Below are 26,229 nucleotides of genomic sequence, written 5' to 3'. Positions count from 1 at the left end.
AATGACACTGGCTGGGAAGGGGATAACATCTAGGGGCAATCAAAGGGTTAACTGTGTGCCTAGCAATGTGTGCTGCTTTTACTACAAGACGCGTTTTGTTTTTTTTCTCATCTCTGCTTTGCCAGGAAAAAAAAAACAAAACAGACATATTGCTGCTCCCACCTACAGAGCCCTGTGTTCTTAGTAAACACAAGGCTCTGTACTGTCATTCGCTTAGCCAATCAGCAGGTCCCAGCCATAAATCATTGGTCGGAACCTCTTGACTGACTTGTGCTTTAGCGAATGACATCACAGATGAGGTGCAGGGCGTGTTCCCCCTACCAAGAAATGCTAGATCAGGTACATGGCCTACTGCGGTAATCATTCTGCTCCTGTTCCAGAGCTTTGCCTGCTGAGGAAGCTCTGATACAGGAGCGCAGCATGTACAGGATCTGGCGCTGCGCTGTGTGTATGAAAGCACTGGCTCTACTAATCACTATGATCCACTATGTTTATTCATGCTGAGATGCATGGCACTGTGGGTGCTTTTTAAATGTAAGTGTTGATTTTTGGAAGCTTTTAATAAATTGTCACTATTCTGAGAGCTCTATTGTGGTCCGATTCTACTTTTACATGTGATGTATCCATAGTGATGAATACTGAGGAGGAAAGAGCGAGAGGAATAGCGAATGCCCAAGGTGGGGTTAGAAGTGTATTATGACCTTGATCTATATCTGTATCTTGATTGTCCATTGCACAAGGTGAGGTCACCTGTCGACAGTTGTCTTTTATACAGGTAACAAAACGAGATTAGCAGCACTCCCTTTAAGAGACTGCTTCTAATCTCAGTGTCAGGAATGGACTCAGCACTGGTGGTGGGACTCACCTGCCATGTGGGCTGCAGTACCAGGGCTGGCCAGCGGGTGCTCTCAGCAATCAGAAGCTCACTCCTGCAGGCAGCCATCACCTGAGGCTGATTGCAGGAGGTGTATTTAAGGAATGGCCAGACCTGCAGTCAGTGCCTTGGTGTTGTTTCCCATGAGCCCCTGTACCTTGTATCCTGTGTTCCTGTTCCTCTGCCTATCTGATTTGTTGCCGACTCTGCATTGTTCCTGACCCTGCTGACCGTCTCCTGTTTAACCCCTGGCTTGCCTGACCATCCTTCTGCCTGATCCCCTGTACCGCGCTGCCCGTGAGTTACTGAACCCGGCTTGTGACCCTGACCATTCTCTGCCTGATCCACTGTACCGCGCTGCCCATGAGTTACTGAACCCGGCTTGTGACCCTGACTATTCTCTGCCTGCTCCTCCGATACCTCACTGCCCGCACGTTGCTGACCTGGCCTGCCTGACTACGCCTGACGCTACTCAGACGATCCATCCATCCCGCACGGATCCAGTCACTACTGTCCAAACCTGCCAGCCCCTTCACATCAGGCTTTCCCCTGGTACATACCCTCGGCGGACCCCTCTACCACAGTTGGGTGCACTCAGGGGCCACGACCTGGTCTCAGTCCTGCACCAAGTCCATCCCCACCATCAGGGGCTCTGGTGAAAAGGCAGACTGGGGCCTAGACTCCGCGCCCTGGGGAATCCTGTTCTGTGGGTCACTAGAGATCCCGCCGGGCGATGCCTGACAGTACCTTACGGCCCACCTGACCATTCCACCTCTCCAGCCCTGACTACGCCTGTGTTCCTGAAGCCTGCTACATCCCTGTGTCAGTCCACACATCTCTGGTCTTACCGGGAGCCCTGACACTCAGCTTGTTACCTGTATGAAAGACGCCTGGTAGCCAGAAATCCTGCTGAATGATAGGGGATCATATACTTATTTCCCTCATGAATATGCAAATCAGTGCATTTATTAGACATGCATTTCCTTTGAATTTTTTGTTGCTATTCTGTCTCTCAGTGTTACAATACACTGAACATTCGATTGTTAGACTGATCATTTCTTTGTGAGTGGGCAAACATTCAAAATCAGCCGGGGATCAAATACTTATTTCCTTCACTGTATATATTATGTTGAGGTGTGGTGAAATGCACAAATTGATGTGTCAGCAAAAATCACTTTTGATTATCTAGTTTTATTTTTCATGCGTTTATGGGCTTTTAATATTTACTGAGCAGATTGTTTTGATTGGTCAACTGGACGTATGGACACACAATTCTTACTTCAGATACCTCAATACTGATCCAGAAATCTTACCTGTAATAACACTTTCCCAGCTGAACCTTCCACCACCAGTCCTTGAACTGAGCGTGTTCAGTGGCCAGAGCAGCCAGCTCCAGAGCCTAAAACACAAACAGGTCCATTTTCATGTCCGGTTGGAGTGTACCTATACAGGGGAACTAGAACTAAAAGGTCTTCCTGCTGTAAAGTCTTGAAAGATATCACACAGTGAGTTGCCCACAATGCATGTATTGTACTATCTACAGCTTTGTAAAAACAAAAGAAAAATGCAGGATGAAGAATTTCCATATTTATAATAACTTCTCTCTACATGTATGTGACATTCTGCAGAGAGATATTAAATGGTCATTATATTCCATCTCCAGAGACCCAGAGAACTAAATCTGACAAATTCTACCAAACGCTAAAACAATCCTTTCATATTGAGATCTCAACAGAAAAAAAAAAAAGTTATTTATTGAAAACAGAATTCTTACATTTTTCACATCATTTTCATGGTGGAAGATGTATTCAAACAGCGTCTGGAAAAAAAACAAACAAAAAACCAGAACATGTAATATCGGTCAGTGTTGGGTGATAAGCATCTCTCTAGTATCCATTGATCCTGCCAGTAAATCTATTTTTTTACTTGCTGTAACAGGCAATTTATTTATTTTTGTTAAATAACGTCATACTTACCTGCTCTGTGTAATGGTTTTGCACAGAGCAGCCCCGATCCTCCTCTTCTTGGGTCCCCAACTAGTGTTCCTGGCTCCTCCCCCTTGATCAGTGCACCCAATAGCAAGACGCTTGCTGTAAGGGAGCTGGTACATGCTTGCTCTCGAGTCCTGCTCTATACATCCATAAGACACACAGAGCCGCAGCTCGCCCCCCCCTGCTCTTTCCTCACTGGCTGTGATTGACAGCAGTGGGAGCGGATGGCTCCCGCTGCTGTGTCTCAACCAATGAAGAGAGAGTGGCTTCCATGCACATCGCTGGATTGAGAAGGGGCTCAAATATGAGGTGGGGTGGGGGGAACCAGGACACAAGGTTTTTTTTACCTTCATGCATAGAATGAAGGTAAAAAAAAAAAACGTCAGCCTTTACAACCACTTTAATTTGTTTCTGATTATGTCAGTATTTCTGTGCTCAAAGCGGTACATTTTTTTGCATGGAAATATGTCGTTTTTTTTATTGTAGGCCTGTAATTCTTAGGAATAACTCACTGACATCTGTCCGAACAAGAGTCTAGTAAACACCCCGGGTATGATAAAATTTGAAAAGCGAAATCATAAATTATAATTTAATAAATATTGATAAAAAATAATATAATAATAATAAATTGAATTCAATAATATAATCAAACCAAAAACACTGAAATTTGAACTATAGCGCCAAGTTCGCACATCGCTGATCTTAGTCGCAAAAGCGTTTTCAGTGTCTGATGAGGAATTTCCCCCACGAATCATTATCACTCAATTCTGCAAGTGGTTCTGATTTACTATCGCTGTTCTCTAGCTGGTCTAAAACCACTTTTGACCTAAAGGGACGCTTTTTGGACGCCATGGACGTTTCCAGGCAGAAAGAACAGTAAAAATGCAGGCAGGGCGCCGGACAAAGCACTCGGGACAAAATGTATGTGAAATGGTTTGATACAGGAATGTTATACTATGTGATTTTAGTGTATTTAGTGAATGTCACTTTTTAACATTTTTAAATTCCCTGCCGGTTACGTCCCCCGTACGTCCCGACGTCGCAGGGAACGGAACCCAGAAGACAGATGCCGGTATCGGCCGGAGGAGATGGCCAGGGACGTTGCAGGGGGGACATCGCGGGAGCGCAGGACAAGGTAAGTGATCGAGGGATCCCGGAGCAATGCTGTAGGGTAATCCCGAGTGTAGCTCGGGGTTACCACTTGTGGTGCTGAAACTTTACCGCGAGCTACACTCGGGAATACCGCCAGGGAGGTTAAGACATCACTAATGCTAACTCTCACCATGCAGAGAAAGGGAAGGGGGAATAGATCACCTCCTAACAACACTGAGGAAGGATATTGTGGCTTACAGATGGAAAGGAGTGGGGATCCTACGGAGCTGCCCTGACTCCCGGTCCTCTTCTCTCTGGACCTCCCCGACACACAGTCCTCCTCTTCCCATTAGGAGTTAAATAGAATGCAGGGTCCAGGGAGACAAGATATAGTGAATGCAGGGTCTGCGGAGAGCGGATATAGTGAATGCAGGGTCCGGGGAGAGCGGATATAGTGAATGCGGGGTCCGGGGAGAGCGGATATAGTGAATGCGGGGTCCGGGGAGAGCGGATATAGTGAATGCAGGGTCCGGGGAGAGCGGATATAGTGAATGCAGGGTCCGGGGAGAGCGGATATAGTGAATGCAGGGTCCGGGGAGAGCGGATATAGTGAATGCAGGGTCCGGGGAGAGCGGATATAGTGAATGCAGGGTCCGGGGAGAGCGGATATAGTGAATGCAGGGTCCGGGGAGAGCGGATATAGTGAATGCAGGGTCCGGGGAGAGCGGATATAGTGAATGCAGGGTCCTGGGTTTAGTAACACTTTAAGGTAGAAAATGTTTAGGCCTCAGAACAGGAGGAAGCAGCATACCTGCTCTCAATTAACTCACTGCTATATACACTATATTGCCGAGTTTTGTGTGTCTCCCCCCTCCAAATCATGTGATTCAGGTGTTCCAATCTTAATATGGACACAGGTGTATACAATCAAGCCCCTAGGCATGCAGACTGCTTCTACATACATTGGTGAAAGAATGGGTCACTCTCAGGAGCTCAGTGACTCCAAGCGTGGTCCCGTGATAGGTGGCCACCTGTGCAATAAGTCCATCCGTGACATTTCCTGGCTACTAAATATTCCACGCTCAACTGTTAGTGGGATTATAACAAAGTGGAAGCAACTGGGAACAACAGCAACTCAGCCACCAAGTGGTAGGCCACGTCACATGACAGAGCGGGGTCAGCGCATGCTGAAGCGCACAGTGCGCAGAAGTCACCAACTGTCTGCAGAGTCAATAGCTAAAGATCTCCAAACTTGGTGTGGCCTTCAGATTAGCACAACAACAGTGCGTAGAGAGCTTCATGGAATGGGTTTCCATGGCCGAGCAGCTGCATCAAATCCTTCCATCACCAAGTGCAATGCAAAGTGTCGCATGCCGTGGTGTAAAGCACGCCGCCACTGGACTCTAGAGCAGTGGAGATGTGTTCTCTGGAGTGACCAATCACACTTCTCTGCCTGGCAATCCGATGGATGTGTCTGGGTTTGGTGGTTGCCAGGTGAACAGTACTTGCCTGACTGCATTGTGCTGAGTGTAAAGTTTGGTGGAGGGGGGATTATGGTGTGGGGTTGTTTTTCAGGGGTTGGGCTTGGCCCCCTAGTTCCAGTGAAGGGAACTCTTAAGGCATCATCATACCAAGATATTTTGGACAATTTCATGCTCCCAACTTTGTGGGAAGAGTTTGGGGATGGCCCCTTCCTGTTCCAACATGACTGCACACCAGTGCACAAAGCAAGGTCCATAAAGACATGGAGGAGCCAGTTTGGGGTGGAGGAACTTGACTGGCCTGCACAGAGTCCTGACCTCAACCCCATAGAACACCTTTGGGATGAATTAGAGCGGAGACTGCGAGCCAGGCCTCCTCCCCCGACATCAGTGCCTGACCTGACAAATGTGCTTCTGGAAGAATGGTCCAACCTTCCCATAGACACCCTCCTAAACCTTGTGGACGGCCTTCCCAGAAGAGTTGAAGCGGTTATAGCTGCAAAGGGGGGGGGACCAACTCAGTATTGAACCCTACGGACTAAGACTGGGGGGCCATTAAAGTTCATGTGCGTGGAAAGGCCGGCCGACCAATATGTTTGGCAATATAGTGTGTGTATATATATAATATATATATACATACATACACTTTATGTCCTAAGTTTGGAACTCAATTAGTCTGGAGTTAACCACACTTTTCAGAGGGTCCTTGCTGGTCTAATGCAGCTTTACATTTTTATTTTTTCTTGGCAAACGTATGCAACAAATCTTTTGTTTTTGATGCAAACTGCTGAAACGGTTTAGACTGTGTTTTTGTGCCGGATGATTTTTTTGTATTGTTCTCTGGACTGCTTACATGCACCTCACTTTTGCTAGTTAATGATGGATCTTAGCGAATGCCATTTGTACTTTTAAAGTAGAACTCCAACCCAGCGGGACTGTTATACCCAGAATGCAGATATAGGAGATTAGCTACTCCCTAGTGAACAATACAACAAAAATTCTAGATGGATCTCTCCAGGACGTCGCCGACTTTCAATAACTACGCAGTGGAAAGTAGAGACAACTGAAGTGTTCAAATGCAACTCTAGGGAACCCGCTAGTGATCTGATGAAATAAAAAAGCATTTACAGCATTTCTCAATGAGGTTTCCAGACTGCCTGTTTAATATTTATCAAAAGAATGAGACAGAAACAAATACATTTCTTTTGCAGAGTTCTCTAGCTATGAGTAAGGAAGAAAAGGCTGTTAGAGATGAAGTCAACTCTGCTACCAAGCAAGCACTCGGTTTCATCTGACACCTTCCACTTCACGCCATTCAATCTGGTTTAACCACTTCAAGTCCGGACACTTTCACCCCCTTCCAGTCCGGACACTTTCACCCCCTTCCTGTCCGGACACTTTCACCCCCTTCCTGTCCAGGCCAATTTTCAGCTTTCAGCGCTATCACACTTTGAATGACAATTGCGCAGTCATGCAACACTGTACCCATATGAATTTTTTAGCATTTTTTTGAGACCGATAAAACTTTATTTTGGTGGTATTTATTCACCGCTGGGATTTTAATTTTTTTTGCTATATAAATTAAAAAGTCCAAAAATTAAAAAAAAAAAAAAAAAAAAAAAAGTGTGTTTCTTAAAAAATGAGGCAAATAAGTAATATTTCTTCTTAAATCGGGGCCAAAATGTATTCAGTTATCTTTTTAGTAAAAAAAAACAAAAACAAAAAAACAAAATTAGTTTATAACCAAAAATTTTAATTTTTAAAAAAATGTTTTTACATTTTTAGATTATTATTTTTTTTTTTATATACTGTCACCCTAGCAGTACAGTGTCACCATAGTGACACTGTACTACTTGTGGGGGGTGATGAAATTGTTTATTTTATTTTTTTTACACTGGATTGCTTTTACACCCATAAAGGCTGTAATAGCAATCATTTCTCCTCCTCTCTGGCTGCATTCTTGCAGCCATTGAGAAATACTGTAAGCTGTGATTGGTCACAGCTTGTCACATGGCACAAGACTGTTGTGAATAGCCTTGTACCATGTGACCTCTGTGATCATTCACAAATTTCACACGTAGTAAGCAATGATGTCAGAAGTGACATCATGCTTACTACTCTTCATGTGATCACTGATTGGCCAATCAGTGATCACATGATCGGGACCTCACACAGAGGTCCAGTGCAACAAACAGTGTTCCACTGTTTCTGGAAGACGCAGAGGGCACTGGATCGCGGTGCTGCGTGCTCCCAGGAGTGCGCACAAGCAGGGAGGCCATTTACAAACGGCCACCTGCCCCTGCACTGCTCCCGTCGGCCGTTTATATACATGGGCCAGACGGGAAGTGGTTAAATAAAAAGTCACTTTCATAAATGTGGTTATATTTCATATTAGCTATTGTGTAAACTAACCTTTGCCAGGTTGGGACTCTGTGCATACTTAGACAAATTTAATCTGGATAGGTTGATAAAAGGTCCATCTGGATTGGTCAACATTGAAGCCTAATGAAGAAACAAAAAACACAGAACAATTATATTAAAGACCAAAAAAACCCCTAAAAAAAACAAAAAACTGCCTCTCTCAACAGAGATTACTGGGAGTTCCATGAGCAATATATGCCTCACAGAGGATTTCCCACTGACACAAATGACCTCTAGCCATCTCTTATGCTGGCCATACGCGGTTAGACAATTTTTCGAAAAAAAAACAAACTGTCGGATTTTGAAAAATCTGTCGAATGTGCAGCAATAACACCATCATTGTATCAGTATTTGGCCCTCCAATAGTGACATATGATCGATTGATAACATAAATGGTACTTTTTTTGTCACTCGATTACACTTCTGGGGATTTTTTTTAACTGTTTTCAGTTTATTCAACATAAAATAGAGCTTAGTTATGTAGCATGAGGCTGCATATTCTGCAATAATTTACATTTTTGGTAAACTCATTCAATGAATCCAAGCTCTGCCAGCTGAGATCACACGCACTGCACTGATGCAATCACACAATTTCACAGTAACCATGAGAAAAAAAACATGAAATAAAAGAATTTGAGTCGTTCTCCAGCCAAGTGTGATTTACCTAATAACCTAAAATCGGTTCTGATATCGATGTTTTACTAACCTGATAGCCTATTATTCTAAAAAGGAAACCTTCATTTGGTTTGCAAATATTAAAGATTCTAACTACCAGCAAGAATGAGTCGGATTGCTTACATTTAAAAAGAGCACCTGTCATTTTAGATGCATCATGGCAGCGCCTGTTAGCAGGCATCCACTCGCCTACTGCCGCCATGTCCCTCATCTTGTTGTGTCACTGCCGCATCACCAGCCATGCCATTAAAGTGAATGGGACTCTCGGTGAGTTAACAGCAGGTCAGAGGAGGAGCCGCTGCGGGACGGATATGACAGCTTCTCTTTAACCTCTTCATGCCAGCCGAATGCAAATGTGCGGCCTCCCGGCGTCTGGGCCTAGACGCCGAGCAGCCACACATTTGCGTTCTATTAAAAAAGAATATAAGTGCTGAGAGCGCACGGCCAGTACTCACGGAAAGGTCCCTATCTCCTCTTTCGATCAGGACCTTTCCCGATCACATGACTGCCGTGACGGCGTGTCACATGACCCTAAACCCCGCCCCACCTCCCAGCTTCTGAAACCCTTAAAGGGCCGGGAGCTGCCAGCGTGAAGGGGTTAAAAATTATGATTTAAATCAAGCATTTTAACTAGTGATTTAAATCAAATCCACCACCCTGGGCCAAACCATCACTTCCAGGTTTCCTTGTTCTTCTTTACACTGAATATAGTTCTTCATGACATTGGCTGTATGTTTGGGGTTGTTGACCTGCTATAGAATAAATTTGGGTCCAATCATACACTTCCCTGATGGTATGGCATGATGGATAAGTATCTTCCTTTATTTCTCAGCATTGAGGACACCATTGATCCTGACCAAATCTCCAAACTCCATATGCAGAAATGCAGCCCCAAACTTCCACCATGCTTCACAGTTGCCTGCAGATACGCATTATTGTACCACTCTCCAGCCCTTTAGACAACAAATTGCCTTCTGATTATTCAAATTTTTGACTCGTCAGTCCAGACCACCCGCTGTCATTTTTCTGCAACCCTGTTCCTATGTTTTTGTGCTCAATTGAGTTGCTTAGCCTTGTTTCCATGTCCTATGAACACCTATTACACCTCCTGTGTACCTCTAAACTGGTAACCTGTAAAGGCTTTTAAAGCATCGCCTATGGAGATTTTTTAGGTATCGTAGTTTGGCGCTGTTTCATGGGTATACACAATTTTAAAACATGACATGTTCGGTATCTATTCACTCGCTGTAACATTTTTTATACTGTAACAAAAAGTTAAGTATTACACACTCACCGCCCAATTCATTAGGTCCACCTTGCTAGTGCCAAGAAAATATCACCCACACCATTACACCACCACCACCAGCCTGAACCACTGATGCAAGGCAGGATGGATCCCCCACACCATGACACCACCACCACCAGCCTGAACCATTGATACAAGGAAGGATGGATCCCTCACACCATGACACCACCACCACCACCAGCCTGAACCATTGATACAAGGCAGGATGGATCCCTCACACCATGACACCACCACCACCAGCCTGAACCATTGATACAAGGAAGGATGGATCCCTCACACCATGACACCACCACCACCACCAGCCTGAACCATTGATACAAGGCAGGATGGATCCCTCACACCATGACACCACCACCTCCAGCCCGAACCATTGATACAAGGCAGGATGGATCCCCCACACCATGACACCACCACCACCAGCCTGAACCATTGATACAAGGCAGGATGGATCCACCACACCATGACACCAACACCACCAGCCTGAACCATTGATACAAGGCAGGATGGATCCCCCACACCATGACACCACCACCACCAGCCTGAACCATTGATACAAGGCAGGATGGATCCCCCACACCATGACACCACCACCACCAGCCTGAACCACTGATACAAGGTAGGAATCCATGCTTTCATGTTGTTTACGCTAAACGCTGACCCTACCATCTGAATGTCACAGCAACCAGTCTGCCCATTCTCCTCTGACCTCTGACCCCAACAAGGCATTTTCTTCCACACAACTGCCCCTCACTGGATATTTACTCTTTTTCAGACCATTCTCTGTAAACCCTAGAGATGGTTGTGTATGAAAATCCCAGTAGATCAGCAATTTTTGAAATACTCAGACCAGCCCATCTGACACCGACAACCATGCCATGTTCAAAGGCACTTAAATCCCCTTTCTTCCACAGTCTGATGCTCAATTTGAACTTCAGCAAGTTGTCTTCACCATGTCTGGATCCCTAAATGCATTGAATTGCTGCCATGTGATTAGCAGTTTGTGTTACCAAGCAGTTGAACGGGTGTACCTAATAAAGTGGCCAGTGAGTGCACAGTGTTTGTGTGCAATAAAATTCATTAAAGTGTATTTGTAACACCCATCACCATTTTATTCCCTAGGGCATCTCCAGGGCTAAAATGTTTCTTTAGCAAAAAAAAAAAAAAAAAAGATTTTTACATGTAGGAGAGAAAGATCAGAATTGGCTCGGTAGGGAAGTGGTTAATACCGCTTTAAAATAAATGTATTCTTATCCTTCATACTTTGCAACCATATAAATATTCATGATAAACATATCTGAACCATTAACACCACAAAATTTGTGTTTTACCGTTCCGAGGCGGACATGCCTTCCAGAAGCACTGGTGATTGGTCGAGCAGTATTTGCAGTTCGGGGGGTCCTGATCGCTTGTTCCATAGTGCCTGGTCGACCAGACTGTGTACCAGGTCGCACAAAGCCTGTCATGGGCCTGCCAGATTGGGTGACGGGTCTAAACACGAACAAAGCTCACCAGCATTAATAAGAAGAAATCAATAGTTGCATCTGTCATTTCCAAAGACGCTTCCAGGATTATTGGAGACGTCTAAAGTGTTCCACACTTGTATGAGCACTGGAGAGCATCAGCGGAAACCAGAAAACTTCTTACCTGACCGCTGGGCTTGGCCCCTCGAATTTCTTTGCTGTTGCCTGTCTGAGGCTGGTCCCAGGACCTGTAAATAATTAATTTCATTTGTTCACTGCAGCTGTGTAAATCTGTTCACTGAAAAGATATGCGTCCTCAGTGGCCTCTAAATTATAAATACAGAGCAATATTATTAGCCCTCAGGTAAATGACATTTTCGACCCATTTCCAAAGTTCAGATTTTAGACCCTGCCTGTGTCATGTGCACTGGCATTGCCACTTGAGGCATGTGCACCAGAGGCATGTGTTGTAGGGTGACAACACAGAGGCCCAATTGGTAGCCAGGAACAGAGCATTGTCACCCTATAAACAGGAAGTTCCTGAACAAGGATCTGCATTGCAGGATCACCAGGGATTAGTGCAATGAAAGCTGATACCTGCTGACAGTAAGACTCAATGAACTACCACTTGTAGTGTTCTCAGTGACAGAATACTGTGAATGAGTGACGTGGCCGGGCAAACGCAATTTTTGTAATTTGTGACAGATAGTGGGGAGAAGATCACCCGCTAGCTGTCACAATGGGGAGCAGGGGCCGGTCCGTTCGTAACATGTTCGATGTTATACCCGGAACATGGGTGTAACCAGGGGTGGACTGACCATTCGAGCACTTGGGCACTGCCCGGGGGCCCGGGATCAGTAGGGGGTCCTATGAAATGCCCCTGGTACCTTTTATAGGCTTTTTTGAGTGTGCTTTAAGTGGGCGCAAGGACACAGGGGCCCCATGATCCCCTATTGCCGGGGGCCCCATGAGTAGTCAGTCCGCCCCTGGGTTTAACAAATAATATGTTACAAAAGGTGAACTTATCCTTTAAGTTTTGACAGTAAAACCTGGAAGGCGATTGGTTTCTATGCAGAGCTGCACCAGATTTTGCACTCTTCGGTTTTAGTAAATCAACCCCACAGATTGAATTCTCTTAGCACTGGCACAGCTGTAGAATTGCATGTTATAGGACACCCAGCGTGTATATATTTATACTGAGAGTAGTCATGGTACAGGATGCTGCTAGACACATGCGTCCATAATCCAACTTACGTGCGACTTGTGCAATAGAGTTTTCATCCAGAGTTATTTCAGCGATTCCTTCCTGGTCAACGTCAATCTCATCCACGTAAACCATTTCTGTCAGGGCCCGGGTCTTCAGACTCCACGCTGCCTGCAGGAAAATACAGGGAATCCAGATCAGCATTGAATGAACCAATTCAGTAGCCCGATCCCCCCCTTCTTCGGGACATATCCCACAATTCATAGTGCCACTGCGCATGTACAGCACTTAAAAGCCGCTTTCAATCATTTGCCAGATGTGTGACCATCGATCCAAGGTTGCCTGTGCCTGTGGGTCCAGGCTACATCATCATCCAATCCTGCATTCATCTTCCGGGAAGTACGTATGTAAGGGTGGCTCCAGAGGGTCTCCATGGGACCCTGACACTCAAGAAGCCATCCTTACTACAGAAATTCAAACTAGCAAACAGGAAAAAGGGAGATTAGAAATCAAGATACATTAGAAAAAGCTTCAGACGAGGGAAGCTGGAAGCTAGAAGGGCTCATTTACATAAGCACTGGCTTTCTAAGGAGCTTTCTGCAGGTGAATTGCTTTCGAAAGTGTGCTTGGCAGGTAGTAAGAAGGCGATAGGTCACCTCCTCTCCAATTGTTTTAACCCCTAAAATCCTGCACCACCACAACATGCTGCGGAGCAGTCCCATTCGTTTGAATAAATTGGGTTTAGCACGCAGTACTGATGCATAAACACAATTCATGCTTTACCACTGTAGGGTGGTAAAAACAAATGGCCTCAGCCAGCCACAAATGTAAACCCACCATTACATCAGCATTATAAATAAAAGTTTAAAAACTGATTTTAATATCACTTTAAAGATTAAATGGTTATCCTATATTGTACCAAACATGGGAAGCAGAGAGCTTAGTGAATATGGGAAAGCTCTGTGTACTTCCATCGCCCAATCACACGCAAGCAAAAATGTTGGGGTTTTTTTTCCTTGCACCCGATTAGGTATTCTTCACAAAATGAAAACATTCACTAACCTCTTTGAAAAATTACCTCTAAAAGTGCAACTTCCCTTGCAAAGCAAACAATTTTCCTTTAGTAAATCAACCCCCTGTATGTGTATGTGGCTGGAAATGCTAAATGGCCATCTATCCTAAAGACAAGGATCTCCAGAGTCTGTTTTGAATGGAGAGTGGGGTAGCTGAGCCACCTACTCCAACCTTATCAAAATTTTGGAAAGATACCTCTATGGGTACAGATTAGGCTTTCCAATGCAGGATAAAAGTACACCTCTGTCTCCAAAGGCCTATTGTCAGTGGTTGGGACCAATGTTGGGAGATCATTTTGCTTCCCAATTTCTGGTTACCTCTATCTTTAGGTTAGGGTCACCTGATGAGATGGAGGTCCAAGATTGCCAAGAGACCCATAGAACAGTAGAGTTAAAATGCAAATATCATCCAATCTTATGCAGATGAAATAACAGACTAACTGGAGTGAATATTCATACAATTTCCATGTGAACATTCCCAATCTCATCTCTAGTAAATCTTCACAGTCAGTCACTCACATCTACAGACCAATAACAAAACTAATATCAGCTAACTAGATCTAGCTACAGTCTACAGAGAATGTGCAGCCAATACCTGGAGCAGGTGGTCAGAACTTTTCTCCTGGAGAAGCATTTGAAGAAAATGGGAAAGATTGGACCAAGGTATAAAAGAACCAAACAATGTCATAACATCTGCTGTGTGAGGAAAAGAAAAGTTCTGTTTGTTTTTAAAAATTTTGTAGCCTGCAGAAGAAATATTTCAGAAGGATGATATTCTGTGCTCCTTACCACCAAATTGTCACCAGTAAGCATGAAAGAATAGACCTTAAAGACCAACTACAGGCTGGGAAGACCATCCTTAGATCACCCACCCTGTATCAAAGAACAGACCTTAAAAGACCAACTACAGGCTGGGAAGACCATCCTTAGATCACCCACCCTGTATCAAAGAACAGACCTTAAAAGACCAACTACAGGCTGGGAAGACTGCCCTTGTATAAATGAATAGACCCTAAAGACCTACTACAAGCTGGGAAGACCACCCTTGGATCACCCACCCCATATCACCTACTCAACGCCAAAGCCAAGGGCGACTACTCTGGGCGACCTCTCTGCGGCCTTCGACACAGTTGACCACCCCCTCCTCCTTAATAAACTACTCTCCCTTGGCATCGGAGATACTGCTCTCTCTTGGTTCTCATCCTACCTATCCCGACGCTCCTTCAGTGTCACCTACAATGGTGCCACCTCCCCCTCCCTCTCTGTTGGGGTCCCCCAAGGCTCTGTCCTTGGACCCCTTCTCTTCTCCATCTACACCTCCTCCCTGGGCAAACTCATACAATCTCACGGCTTCAACTATCACCTCTATGCTGACGACACCCAAATCTACCTCTCCACCCCTCACCTCACCCCCACTATCTCCGCCCGCATCACTCACCTCCTAAATGACATCTCAGACTGGATGTCGCTACATTTCCTCAAGCTCAACCTCTCCAAAACCGAGCTCCTCATCTTTCCCCCTGCCAACACCCCCCCCCCCCCCCCCCATCCTATCCATCATCACCAACAACTCCACTATCACTCCCGCCCCGCAAGCCAAAGTCCTTGGCGTCATTCTTGACGCGAACCTCTCCCTCCAACCGCATGTCAAATCACTCACAAACACATGCAGGCTCCATCTTCGCAACATTGCCAAGATACGCTCCTTCCTCACCCCAGACACCACTAAACTTCTAGTACACTCCCTCATCATCTCACGCCTTGACTACTGCAACTCCCTCCTCACTGGCCTACCCAAGTGCAGGCTCTCCCCGCTCCAGACCATCCTGAACTCAGCTGCCAGACTCATCCTCCTCACCACCCGCTCCACCTCTGCCACCCCCCTCTGCCTCTCCCTCCACTGGCTCCCGATTGCCCAACGCATCAAATTTAAACTCCTAACCCTGACCTACAAAGCCGTTCACAACACTGCCCCTGACTACCTCACCAACCTGATCACCAAGTACCACCCTACCCGTACCCTTCGCTCCTCACAGGACCTCCTTCTATCCTGCTCCCTGGTTTCCTCCTCCCATGCACGACTGCAGGACTTCTCCAGGTCCTCCCCCATCCTCTGGAACTCACTGCCCCAATCCATCAGACTGTCCCCTTCCCTATTCACATTCAGGCGCTCCCTCAAAACCCATCTCTTCAGGGAAGCCTACCCCACCCTCACCTAACGGCCATCCTCCCTCATTCCTCCCACCACTTCATCCCCCTCAGCCACTTCCTACTGTACCTTTACCCCCTCCCTCCTAGATTGTAAGCTCGTAAGAGTAGGGCCCTCTTACCCCTCGTACGTTGTTTGTTGTTGTTGTACTGTGCCATGTATTGTCCCCCCTATTGTACAGCGCTGAGCAAACCCTTTGGCGCTATATAAACTCGTAGTAATAATAATAATAATAATAATATCACAGAACAGCCCTTAAAGATAAAGTACAGGCTGGGAAGATTGCTCTTGGATCAACCCCCCATATCAAAGGATAGACCTTAAAGACCAACTAGACTGGGATGACTGACCTTGTATCACCTCCCTTCCCCATTGTATAAAAGAATAGACCCTAAAGACCAACTACAATCTGAGAAGACCACCCTTGGATCACCCACCCCAAATCAAACAACAGGCCATGAAGAAACTACAGGCTGCGAAGATTGCTCTTGGATCAACCCATGTATCAAAGAATAGACCTTAAAGGCCAAATACAGGCTCAGAACACTGCCCTTGGATCAACCTCCATATCAAAAGAATAGACCTTAAAAGCCAAATACAGGCTGAGAAGACTGCCCTTGGATCACACCTTGCATTTCAATAAAGATACATTTCGGAGCTGTATCTGATCTGGCCACATGATCTCCTCTTTTTTCTGTGGTAGTGCTAGGAAGTCTTCAACACGTTTTACATGGGGTCCAGTTCACTGCATCACTTTTTGTGAGCCCAAGGCAACTTAAGGCCATGCCCCAGGCTGTTGACACCATATGAGCATCATTCAACCTCTCTTTGGCTTGTGGACATGTTGAGGGCCCACTGAAAATGAAGGTACCCTCAAGGAAATCTGTATCAATGGCACCAATATTCACAAAAGTGTGAATGGGCCCTAAGAGCGCTAGAGGGGTATTCAGAAATCTGTTCTGGTGTCCCAAAAGTCTCAATTCAAATCAATATCTACATCTCCAAGGACTGCAGGAAGCAGTATCTTAAAGCTGAACTCCAAAAATTAAAATCATTGTCATCCTCCCACCTCAGCCAGGAGGAAGCTTTGCATTCAGTGCTAAAATACATGGCTTCCTACGACTGGCTGATTCTGACTTGATTTTGTTTCGGGAACAGGACGGGAAGTCCCCATACCGCTGCCAAAACACAGGCCTTTATTCTGTATGTTGGAGATGCTCTCCTCTTTTTTCTGTGGTAGTGCTAGGAAGTCCTCAACACAGGCTTGCATGGGGTCCAGTTCACTGCATCACTTTTTGTGATTCCAGGGCAACGTAAAGCCATGCCCCAGGCTGTTGACACCATATGAGCATCATTCAACCTCTCTTTGGCTTGTGGACATGTTGAGGGCCCACTGAAAATGAAGGTACCCTCAAGGAAATCTGTATCAATGGCACCAATACTCACAAAAGTGTGAATGGGCCCTAAGAGCGCTAGAGGGGTATTCAGAAATATGTTCTGGTGTCCCAAAAGTCTCAATTCAAATCAATATCTACATCTCCAAGGACTGCAAGAAACAGTATCGTAAAGCTGAACTCCAAAAATTCAGATCATCTTCATCCTCCCACTTCAGTCAGGAGGAAGCTTTGCATTCATTGATAAAATACATGGCTTCCTATGAATGGCTGATCCTAACTTGATTTTGTTTCGGGAACAGGACGGGAAGTCCCCATACCGCTGCCGAAACACAGGCCTGTATTCTGTATGTTGGAGATGCTATATACAGTTTATACAAACGTTCCCAGTGGACACATCTGTTAACGAATAAATTTGTGTGGACTACCTTCAACCGTTAACTCAACCTAAAGAAACGCCATTTACAGCACATCCAACGTGCACTGCACCGAAAATGGCCATTTATATCTAACTGGGCTCACAATAGATTATAGGCCAAAAAATAAGTACCCGACTTCTATATTTCCCCCAGCAGGCAATATCGGTCCTTTAATGCATGTATCCTGGTCAGGTGCTTTTTTTTTGCGCATCTGTGCACATTGGGGTGCCATTAATAATGAATGTCAATGCACCCCAAAGCACCCCATGCATTGTTGTACAGTACTGCGGTCCTACGCTTTTCCATTAGATGTTTAAGTTCAGAGCACAGGACCGCTGAATAGCAAAGGAGGTCTCTCTGTGCTCACCGGGCTGTAGAGCTGCATGCTAAATGCTTCATTGGAACATCTGTGTGTACGCAGCCAGAGAAGCAGGAAGGTGACTCAAGCAGAAAGCAGCATCTCCCCAAATATCTGATGTACAGTCTACATTTTCTCTGCTCTATGAATCCTGGCAAACACTCTTCAATGTCATCTCTCAAGGTCAGAGCATAAATGCTGCACATAAAACACATGAAGGGAAGTCTACAGTTCTATTGTGATATATGATGCCGAGCTTAGACAATCAAATATTCAATGGATAGTATGGTAGAAGGCAGCTGCAGTATTCTCAAAAGGGAGGATACTCCTATTTATCCCCCAAAAATAAAGACAGATTTGCACCCGCTGGTGCATAGGGCCCCTTTCACACAGGTGTTTCAATTAGGTCCATCTGTGAGGTTTTCAGGAGGACCCGATCGGATGGTCCTTGCATTCCTCTGGACCGGATGGTGTAAAACGGATTTCCGTTTGCACCCGTCTACCTCTGGGCTGATCAGGTCCACCAAATAAAAAAAACAAAACAAAACAAAAAAAAAAACGAATACACAAAACAAACAACAAAAAACCCAAAACAAACAAACAAATAAAACCAAACAAAAAAAAAAAACTAAACTAAAAAACAAAACTAAAAAACAAAACCACAGGGAAAAGGGACTCCATCCTTACCTGTTTAGGCGGAGTGGAACGGAGGACGGTTTACTCCCGGCTGCCTACAGAGCAGAGCGGGTTCCGTCTGTGTCCCCTTTACAGAAACTGGGCAGACACGGTCCTGTTTGTTTTTTTTCAAGTTATGAACATTTTCAGCAAATACAGAAAATATCTGTGGATCTTGCCTGAAATGCCACGTCATTCCCACTTGCTGTGAGCTGCACAGAAAATATCTTCCTTCCTATCTATCTGCTCTAAATTACTAATTGCTCTGCCCCCCATGGAATGGAGATGGAGACATGTTTGTAGTCCATATCAGGAGGAGAGCAGCCAAGGGTGACAACCATGGCTCCCTCCATAGATACAGTGGACATAGCTAACCAGTGATAGGAAGGTGTTACCTGCAACGTCACCATGCAAGTATACGATCCAAACGCACACGTTTCTGCGTTAAAATTGGCTGTGTGTATAAGTGGGTGCTGCAGCGACCGTCCAAAATCAGCAAGGAAAAAAATGTCACCAGCACACCGAGGATCACCAATACGGGTCCAAAAGGTTTTAATAAACGATCACATAGTTACAGCAAGGCAACGTTTTGGAGTCTCGCAGGACCCCTTCATCAAGCAACTGTCTTTACACAAAGACAGTTCTGCTGACAATGTGTCACATGCCTGATGAAGGGGTCCTGCGAGACTCCGAAACGTTGCCTTGCTGTAACTACAGTTGCAAGAAAAAGTATGTGAACCCCTTGGGATTCAGGATGGGTGATGCAACAGGACAATGACCCAAAGCATACAAGTAATTGAACAAAACAATGGCTGCAACAGTACAGAATACGCCTTCTGGAGTGGCCCAGTCAGAGTCCTGACCTCAACCCGATTGAAATGCTGTGGCATGACCTTAAGAGAGCGATTCACACCAGACATCCCAAGAATATTGCTACACTGAAACAGTTTTGTGAAGAGGAGTGGTCCAAAATTACTCCAGATCGTTGTGCAGGTCTGATCTGCAACTACAGGAAACGTTTGGTTGAGGTTATTGCTGCCAAAGGAGGGTCAACCAGTTATTAAGTCCAAAGGTTCACATACTTTTTCCTCCCTGCACTGTGACTGTTTACATGTTATGTGCAATTACACCATGGCAACATCTAATGTTTGTGTAGTATTATGTTCAGCAGACTGTGTTCTTCTATTGTTGTGACTTAGATGACGTTCAGAGCACATTTTATGCCCAATTCATGCAAAACTCCACGTAATCCCAAGGGGTTCACATACTTTTTCTTGCAACTGTATGTGATCGTTTATTAAAACCTTTGGACCCGTATTGGTGATCCTCGGTGTGCTGGTGACATTTTTCCCTGCAGTGTCACCAGGTACAAATAATGAAACGAAGAATAAAAAAGAAAACTAAAATGCAGCCACCACACCAAGGGTCGGTAAGCTGCAATATATTACATTTTTGTTTTTGGGTTGAATATTTCTTTCATTCGCTGGAGAGCACCGATTCTTTCCTTTTCACACAAAGACAGTTCTGCTGACAATAAAGCAGAAGGCCAACAGACAATACAGAGTCTGAAGGACAAGTAGAATGAATCAGTGAATGGATGATGCTCTGATGGAAATATTACAGCTAAGCCGGAAACATAGCAACCATCCTCCGCAGTGTGGGATGTAGATGTTGGCGATCACAGAGGATGCTCAGCACGTATCTTGTATGCATCACCCCCCCGAGTGCCCCCCAAACAGCGACAATACATGCAGACTCACAGGGCTCAGTGAACACACTCACCAAAGTTGGTTCTATACTGCAGAATGCAGCCCCTCCAAGCTGCAGGACGCAACCCCTCCGCGCTGCTGAGCGCAGCACCCCCTCCGCGCTGCTGAGCGCAGCACCCCCTCCGCGCTGCTGAGCGCAGCCCCCTCTCCGCGCTGCTGAGCGCAGCCCCCTCTCCGCGCTGCTGAGCGCAGCCCCCCCCGCGCTGCTGAGCGCAGCCCCCGCCTCCCCGCTGCTGAGCGCAGCCCCCTCTCCGCGCTGCTGAGCGCAGCTCCCCCTCCGCGCTGCTGAGCGCAGCTCCCCCTCCGCGCTGCTGAGCGCAGCTCCCCCTCCGCGCTGCTGAGCGCAGCTCCCCCTCCGCGCTGCTGAGCGCAGCTCCCCCTCCGCGCTGCTGAGCATCACAGTCACAACTGGGCATAATAAAACATCTCTTCGAGGTACCTGTTGCTCAAAGGTCTTTTATTAAGTGCCCTCAACTGTTGTGCATGCATGCATCATGCGAGCGCACGATCCCTGCGACTGTGCTGTCATTAGACAGTTTTAGTGTCTTTCATTTTTAACATACTAGGACGACACAGTTCCAATGTGCAATGAACACACTACCGTGCACTGTGGTGCGCTATGTTGGCGAAGACCGTGCGTGTCCGTTTTCTCTGACGTTTTGGTGCTTTGAATGGGCAGCCTTAAAAGTGGTATTAAACCCGAATCTAAAAATGTCATATATTGCAGCTTACCAATCAATAGGTATGGTGGCTGTATTCGTTTTCTTTCTTGGGACTTCCCCCCCCCCCCCACCTCTGTTTTCACCTGGTGATCTAGCCAGTAACATCACCTGCATCAGAGCGCCACCACTATGCATGAAGGAACACCTCTGGACAGCAGTATTGTCAGTCTGGGGGGAGAAAAGTGAAAGATGGACTAGCAGATTTAAATACACCAACAAACTGAAGACAAACCCAAGCTCACCCTTTAGTCTAGGTTCACACCTATGTGTTTTCCGCTGCATTTTGCAGAAACACACAGTTTTCACCCCGGTGCGTTTTTTGGAAAGGGTCAGGGACTTTTTAGCCATGGTTCACACTGATGCGGTGCGGAATTCGCAGTGTTTTCAGTGCGAATTCGCACCGCATCACAATTGCACCCTGTTCACACGGAATGATGCGGTTGTGTACATTAAGTTAACGACACCCCCACATCGGTCTGCAAGCGCGGTGCGATGTGCAGAATCGGATCGCATAGGTGTGAACACCTATGCGATCTGATTCTAGTGTGGACCAAAAAAGGGTCCTGCACCTTTTTGGTGCGGGTGCGAATAGAGCCATACAAAATGTACGGCTTTGATCGCACCGCATACAAATCGCATGTGATCTCCTAAGCCCCCATCGCACCGACCCAACAACCTTCTCGACCCTTTACAGTCCGGCTTCCGCCCCCTACACTCCACCGAAACTGCCCTACTAAAACTCACTAATGACCTGCTAACCGCCAAAACCAATGGCCACTATACTATACTCCTACTTGACCTCTCTGCGGCTTTTGACACGGTTGACCACCCCCCCCTCCTCAAAAAACTCCTCTCTCTTGGCCTCAGAGACTCCGCTCTCTCCTGGTTCTTCTATCTATCGCAGCGCTCCTTCAGTGTTACCTATAACGCTGCCTCCTCCCCTTCACTTCTCCTTTCTGTTGGGGTCCCTCAAGGTTCTGTCCTCGGGCCCCTTCTCTTCTCCATCTACACCTCCTCCCTTGGCTAGTTGATAAACTCCCACGGCTTCAACTACCATCTCTATGCCGACGACACGCAAATCTATCTCTCTACCCCTCACCTCACCCCTTCAGTCTCAGATCGGATCACCAGCCTACTAAGTCACATATCAGATTGGATGTCACTCCATTTCCTCAAACTCAACCTTTCCAAAACTGAGCTTCTAGTATTCCCCCCAGGCCACGCCACCCCCACTGACTTCACCATCAAGATCAACAACACTACCATCAGTCCCACCCCTCACCCAGAGTACTAGGTGTAATCCTAGACTCCAATCTGTCCTTTCAGCCCCAGGTCCAAACACTGACAAACTGATGTAGACTTCACCTCCGCAACATCTCCAAGATACGCCCGTTCCTAACCCCGGAAACCACTAAGCAACTTATTCACTCCCTTATTATATCTCGCCTTGACTACTGTAACTCCCTCCTCACTGGCCTACCTCACCGCAGGCTATCCCCGCTCCAGCCTATCATGAATGCTGCTGCCAGACTCATCCACCTTACTAACCGCTCCGTATCCACCACCCCCCTCTGCCAATCCCTCCACTGGCCTCCATTCAGTGTCCTCCACCCCCCTCTGCCAATCCCTCCACTGGCCTCCATTCAGTGTCCTCCACCCCTCTCTGCCAATCCCTCCACTGGCCTCCATTCAGTGTCCTCCACCCCCCGCTGCTAATCCCTTCACTGGCCTCCAATTGCCCAACAGATAAAATTCAAAACACTAACACTGACGTACAAAGCCGTTCATAACACTGCCCAAATTACATCACCAATCTTGTCTCTAATATCACCCAAACCGTACTCTCGGCTCCTCGCAAGACCTCCTACTCTCTAGCTCCCTTGTTTCCTCCTCCCATGCTCGTCTCCAGGATTTCTCACGGGCTTCACCCATCCTCTGGAACTCCCTACCTCAAGTTATCAGGCTATCGCCTACACTGCTCACTTTTAGGTGCACTCTGAAAACTCATCTCTTCAGGAAAGCCTACCCTGACCCTGGCTAACTACTGGAATACCCTACTCTTCCAACCACTCCATCCCCCACAGCTAATGACCTCTTGTACCACTATCCCCTCCCTACTAGATTGTAAGCTCCCAGGAGCAGGGCCCTCGAACCCCTCTTGTATTGAACAGTATTGTTACTGTACTGTCTCCCTCCATAATATAAAGCGCTGAGCAAACTGTCAGCGCTATATAAGTCCTGAATAATAATAATAATTTGCAGAGGAAAGCGGTGCAGTTCCTGTGCAAATCACATGGGATTTACCGCACCGCTGCAGTGTGAACCAGGGCTTAAAATGCAAAACGTTGTATTTTGGGTTCTATAGACTTCAATGGGGGCGGTGCAGTGGCTTAGTGGTTAGCATGTCTGCCTTGCAGTAATTAGGTCATGGGCTCGATTCCCGACCATGGCACCTCCTGCATGAAGTTTGCGTGTTCGCGTGGGTTTCCTCTGGGTTCTCCGGTTTCCTCCCACACTCCAAAGACATGCTGATAGATTAATTGGCTTCAGTCTAAAATTGTCCTAGTTTCATCCCTGGCCATGGTGGGGGTTGGGGAAAGACCTGGCAACCTACCCTGTAAAAGAATTGCTAAGAGAATTCATGGAAGAAGTTGCTTACGAGTGACAGTCCATGCAATCTCCAAGGGTCGGATACGACAGAATGGATAGATAGGAGATGCTGCAGAAAAGCATGTAGTGTGTTTTTGAGGTGTTTTAATCTGCCCAGCAACAAAAAAAATAAAAACCCGCAAAACGCATCAAAAATGCATGTGGAATAACGCACTGCAGAAATCGATCAAACGCAAACTGCATAGGTGTGAACCTAGCCTTATAATCAGTCACAGCAAACAGTTTTATTCCTCTTAGGATAACGGTTTTACATGAATAAATAGAAGCGGTTCATTGTGAGCACCCCTGCAAGTGGTAAATGGTTTGTCTCATCCTTGTAACTGCTACATCTGCAGGACAGATTGTTCTTTTGAAAAACAACAGACTTACTGGCTGGATCACCGGATAACAAAAAAAAAAGAAAAAAGGAAAAAAAGCCTAAAAGAAAAATGAATGCAGCCATCACATCTAGGGATCAGTAAGCCGCAATATAAGAAACGTCTGCTTTTGGGTTTAATACTGCTTTTACACATTGCATGTGAACACACTGAGATGCCAAGAATTGAACATTAAAGAGGAGCTTCAGCCAGGTTTCCAAAAAAAATTTAAAGTCAGCAGCTACAAATCCTGTAGCTGCTGACTTTATAAAAAGACACTTACAGCGCTCAGCATAAAATGAGTCCACCACTTTCGAAAAGTAAGATTTGAATCGATATCTCAATGAACACAAGAACCATTTCCAAAATTATTATAGGGATGGAGGGGGAAGCAGAATGTCCCCTTTCCATTGCACCATGAATTGTTAGCCCTGGTCCTGTATCACTGACACAGAACAAGCATGCGGCAAGTGAAAATTAGTATTCCTCATCTCTAAGCTTGTTCTGGCTTTGTGCCTATGGTAGTCAGCAATTTCGGTTTATGGTGTAGTGATGTTCTTTCCACTTCCGGATTTTGGCCCCAGCAGTACTTACTGGAAAATTCAGAAGTTTAGAAATCCTTCTGTAACCAATGCCATCAGTATGTTTTGCAGCAATAAGGTTACGAAGGTCTCGAGAGGGTTCTTTGCTTTTACCCATCATGAGGGGATTCTTGGTAAGGAGACACCTTTGTATAGGCCATCAGTTGAGACTGAACCAGCTGATATTCATTTGCACTGACAAGGGGCAGGATTGCTTTCTAATTGCTGACAGACTTCGGCTGGTGTCTTGGCTTCCCAGGCCTTTTTGCGCCTCACTTTCTTCATGTGTTCAATACTTTTTCCGTGTCATTCCATTTTATTACACATCATTTCATTTCTAAACTTACTTGCCTTGGTTTCTTTGTATGTATGGATTGCACGGGTTGTTACCGGCATGTGGGGGAGATTTCATGTCAATAGTACCTTTAGAAATACATTTACAGAGAAAAATGGTGACGTGTTCAGTATTGATTTTACTCGAGATATATATAATAGAGAGGAGTCGGTGTATATATAGGACATGTACAGGGTGTATATAGAGAGGAGTCGGTGTATACAGGACATGTACAGGGTGTATATAGAGAGGAGTCGGTGTATATAGGACATGTACAGGGTGTATATAGAGAGGAGTCGGTGTATATATAGGACATGTACAGGGTGTATATAGAGAGGAGTCGGTGTATATAGGACATGTACAGAGTGTATATAGAGAGGAGTCGGTGTATATAGGACATGTACAGGGTGTATATAGAGAGGAGTCGGTGTATATATATAGGACATGTACAGGGTGTATATAGAGAGGAGTCGGTGTATATAGGACATGTACAGGGTGTATATAGAGAGGAGTCGGTGTATATATAGGACATGTACAGAGTGTATATAGAGAGGAGTCGGTGTATATAGGACATGTACAGGATGTATATAGAGAGGAGTCGGTGTATATATAGGACATGTACAGAGTGTATATAGAGAGGAGTCGGTGTATACAGGACATGTACAGGGTGTATATAGAGAGGAGTCGGTGTATATATAGGACATGTACAGAGTGTATATAGAGAGGAGTCGGTGTATATATATATATATAGGACATGTACAGGGTGTATATAGAGTGGAGTCGGTGTATATACAGGACATGTACAGGGTGTATATAGAGAGGAGTCGGTGTATATATATAGGACATGTACAGGGTGTATATAGAGAGGAGTCGGTGTATATAGGACATGTACAGGGTGTATATAGAGAGGAGTCGGTGTATATAGGACATGTACAGGGTGTATATAGAGAGGAGTCGGTGTATATATAGGACATGTACAGAGTGTATATAGAGAGGAGTCGGTGTATATAGGACATGTACAGGGTGTATATAGAGAGGAGTCGGTGTATATAGGACATGTACAGGGTGTATATAGAGAGGAGTCGGTGTATATAGGACATGTACAGAGTGTATATAGAGAGGAGTCGGTGTATATATAGGACATGTACAGAGTGTATATAGAGAG

At 45.8% G+C, this 26,229-nt stretch overlaps 1 protein-coding gene across 1 annotated transcript in view; it reads right to left on the bottom strand.

Moving 5' to 3' along the window:
* TTC8 (tetratricopeptide repeat domain 8) overlaps positions 1-26,229 on the bottom strand; it is a 54,890-nt gene that overhangs the window by 25,544 nt on the left and 3,117 nt on the right. Inside the window, exons 2-7 of the mRNA XM_089664674.1 lie at positions 12,555-12,675; positions 11,485-11,548; positions 11,169-11,328; positions 7,851-7,940; positions 2,649-2,693; positions 2,188-2,273 (exon numbers count right to left, since the gene is read on the bottom strand). Of these exons, the coding sequence (XP_089520800.1) occupies positions 2,188-2,273; positions 2,649-2,693; positions 7,851-7,940; positions 11,169-11,328; positions 11,485-11,548; positions 12,555-12,675 (566 nt within the window). The remainder of the gene's footprint in view (positions 1-2,187; positions 2,274-2,648; positions 2,694-7,850; positions 7,941-11,168; positions 11,329-11,484; positions 11,549-12,554; positions 12,676-26,229) is intronic.

This window comes from Staurois parvus, unplaced genomic scaffold, assembly GCF_062004578.1.
Source record: "Staurois parvus isolate SC_StPar_1 unplaced genomic scaffold, SC_StPar_1.0 ptg001981l, whole genome shotgun sequence".
Classification (NCBI taxonomy): Eukaryota; Metazoa; Chordata; class Amphibia; order Anura; family Ranidae; genus Staurois; species Staurois parvus.
This window is presented reverse-complemented; position numbering and strand designations above follow the sequence as displayed.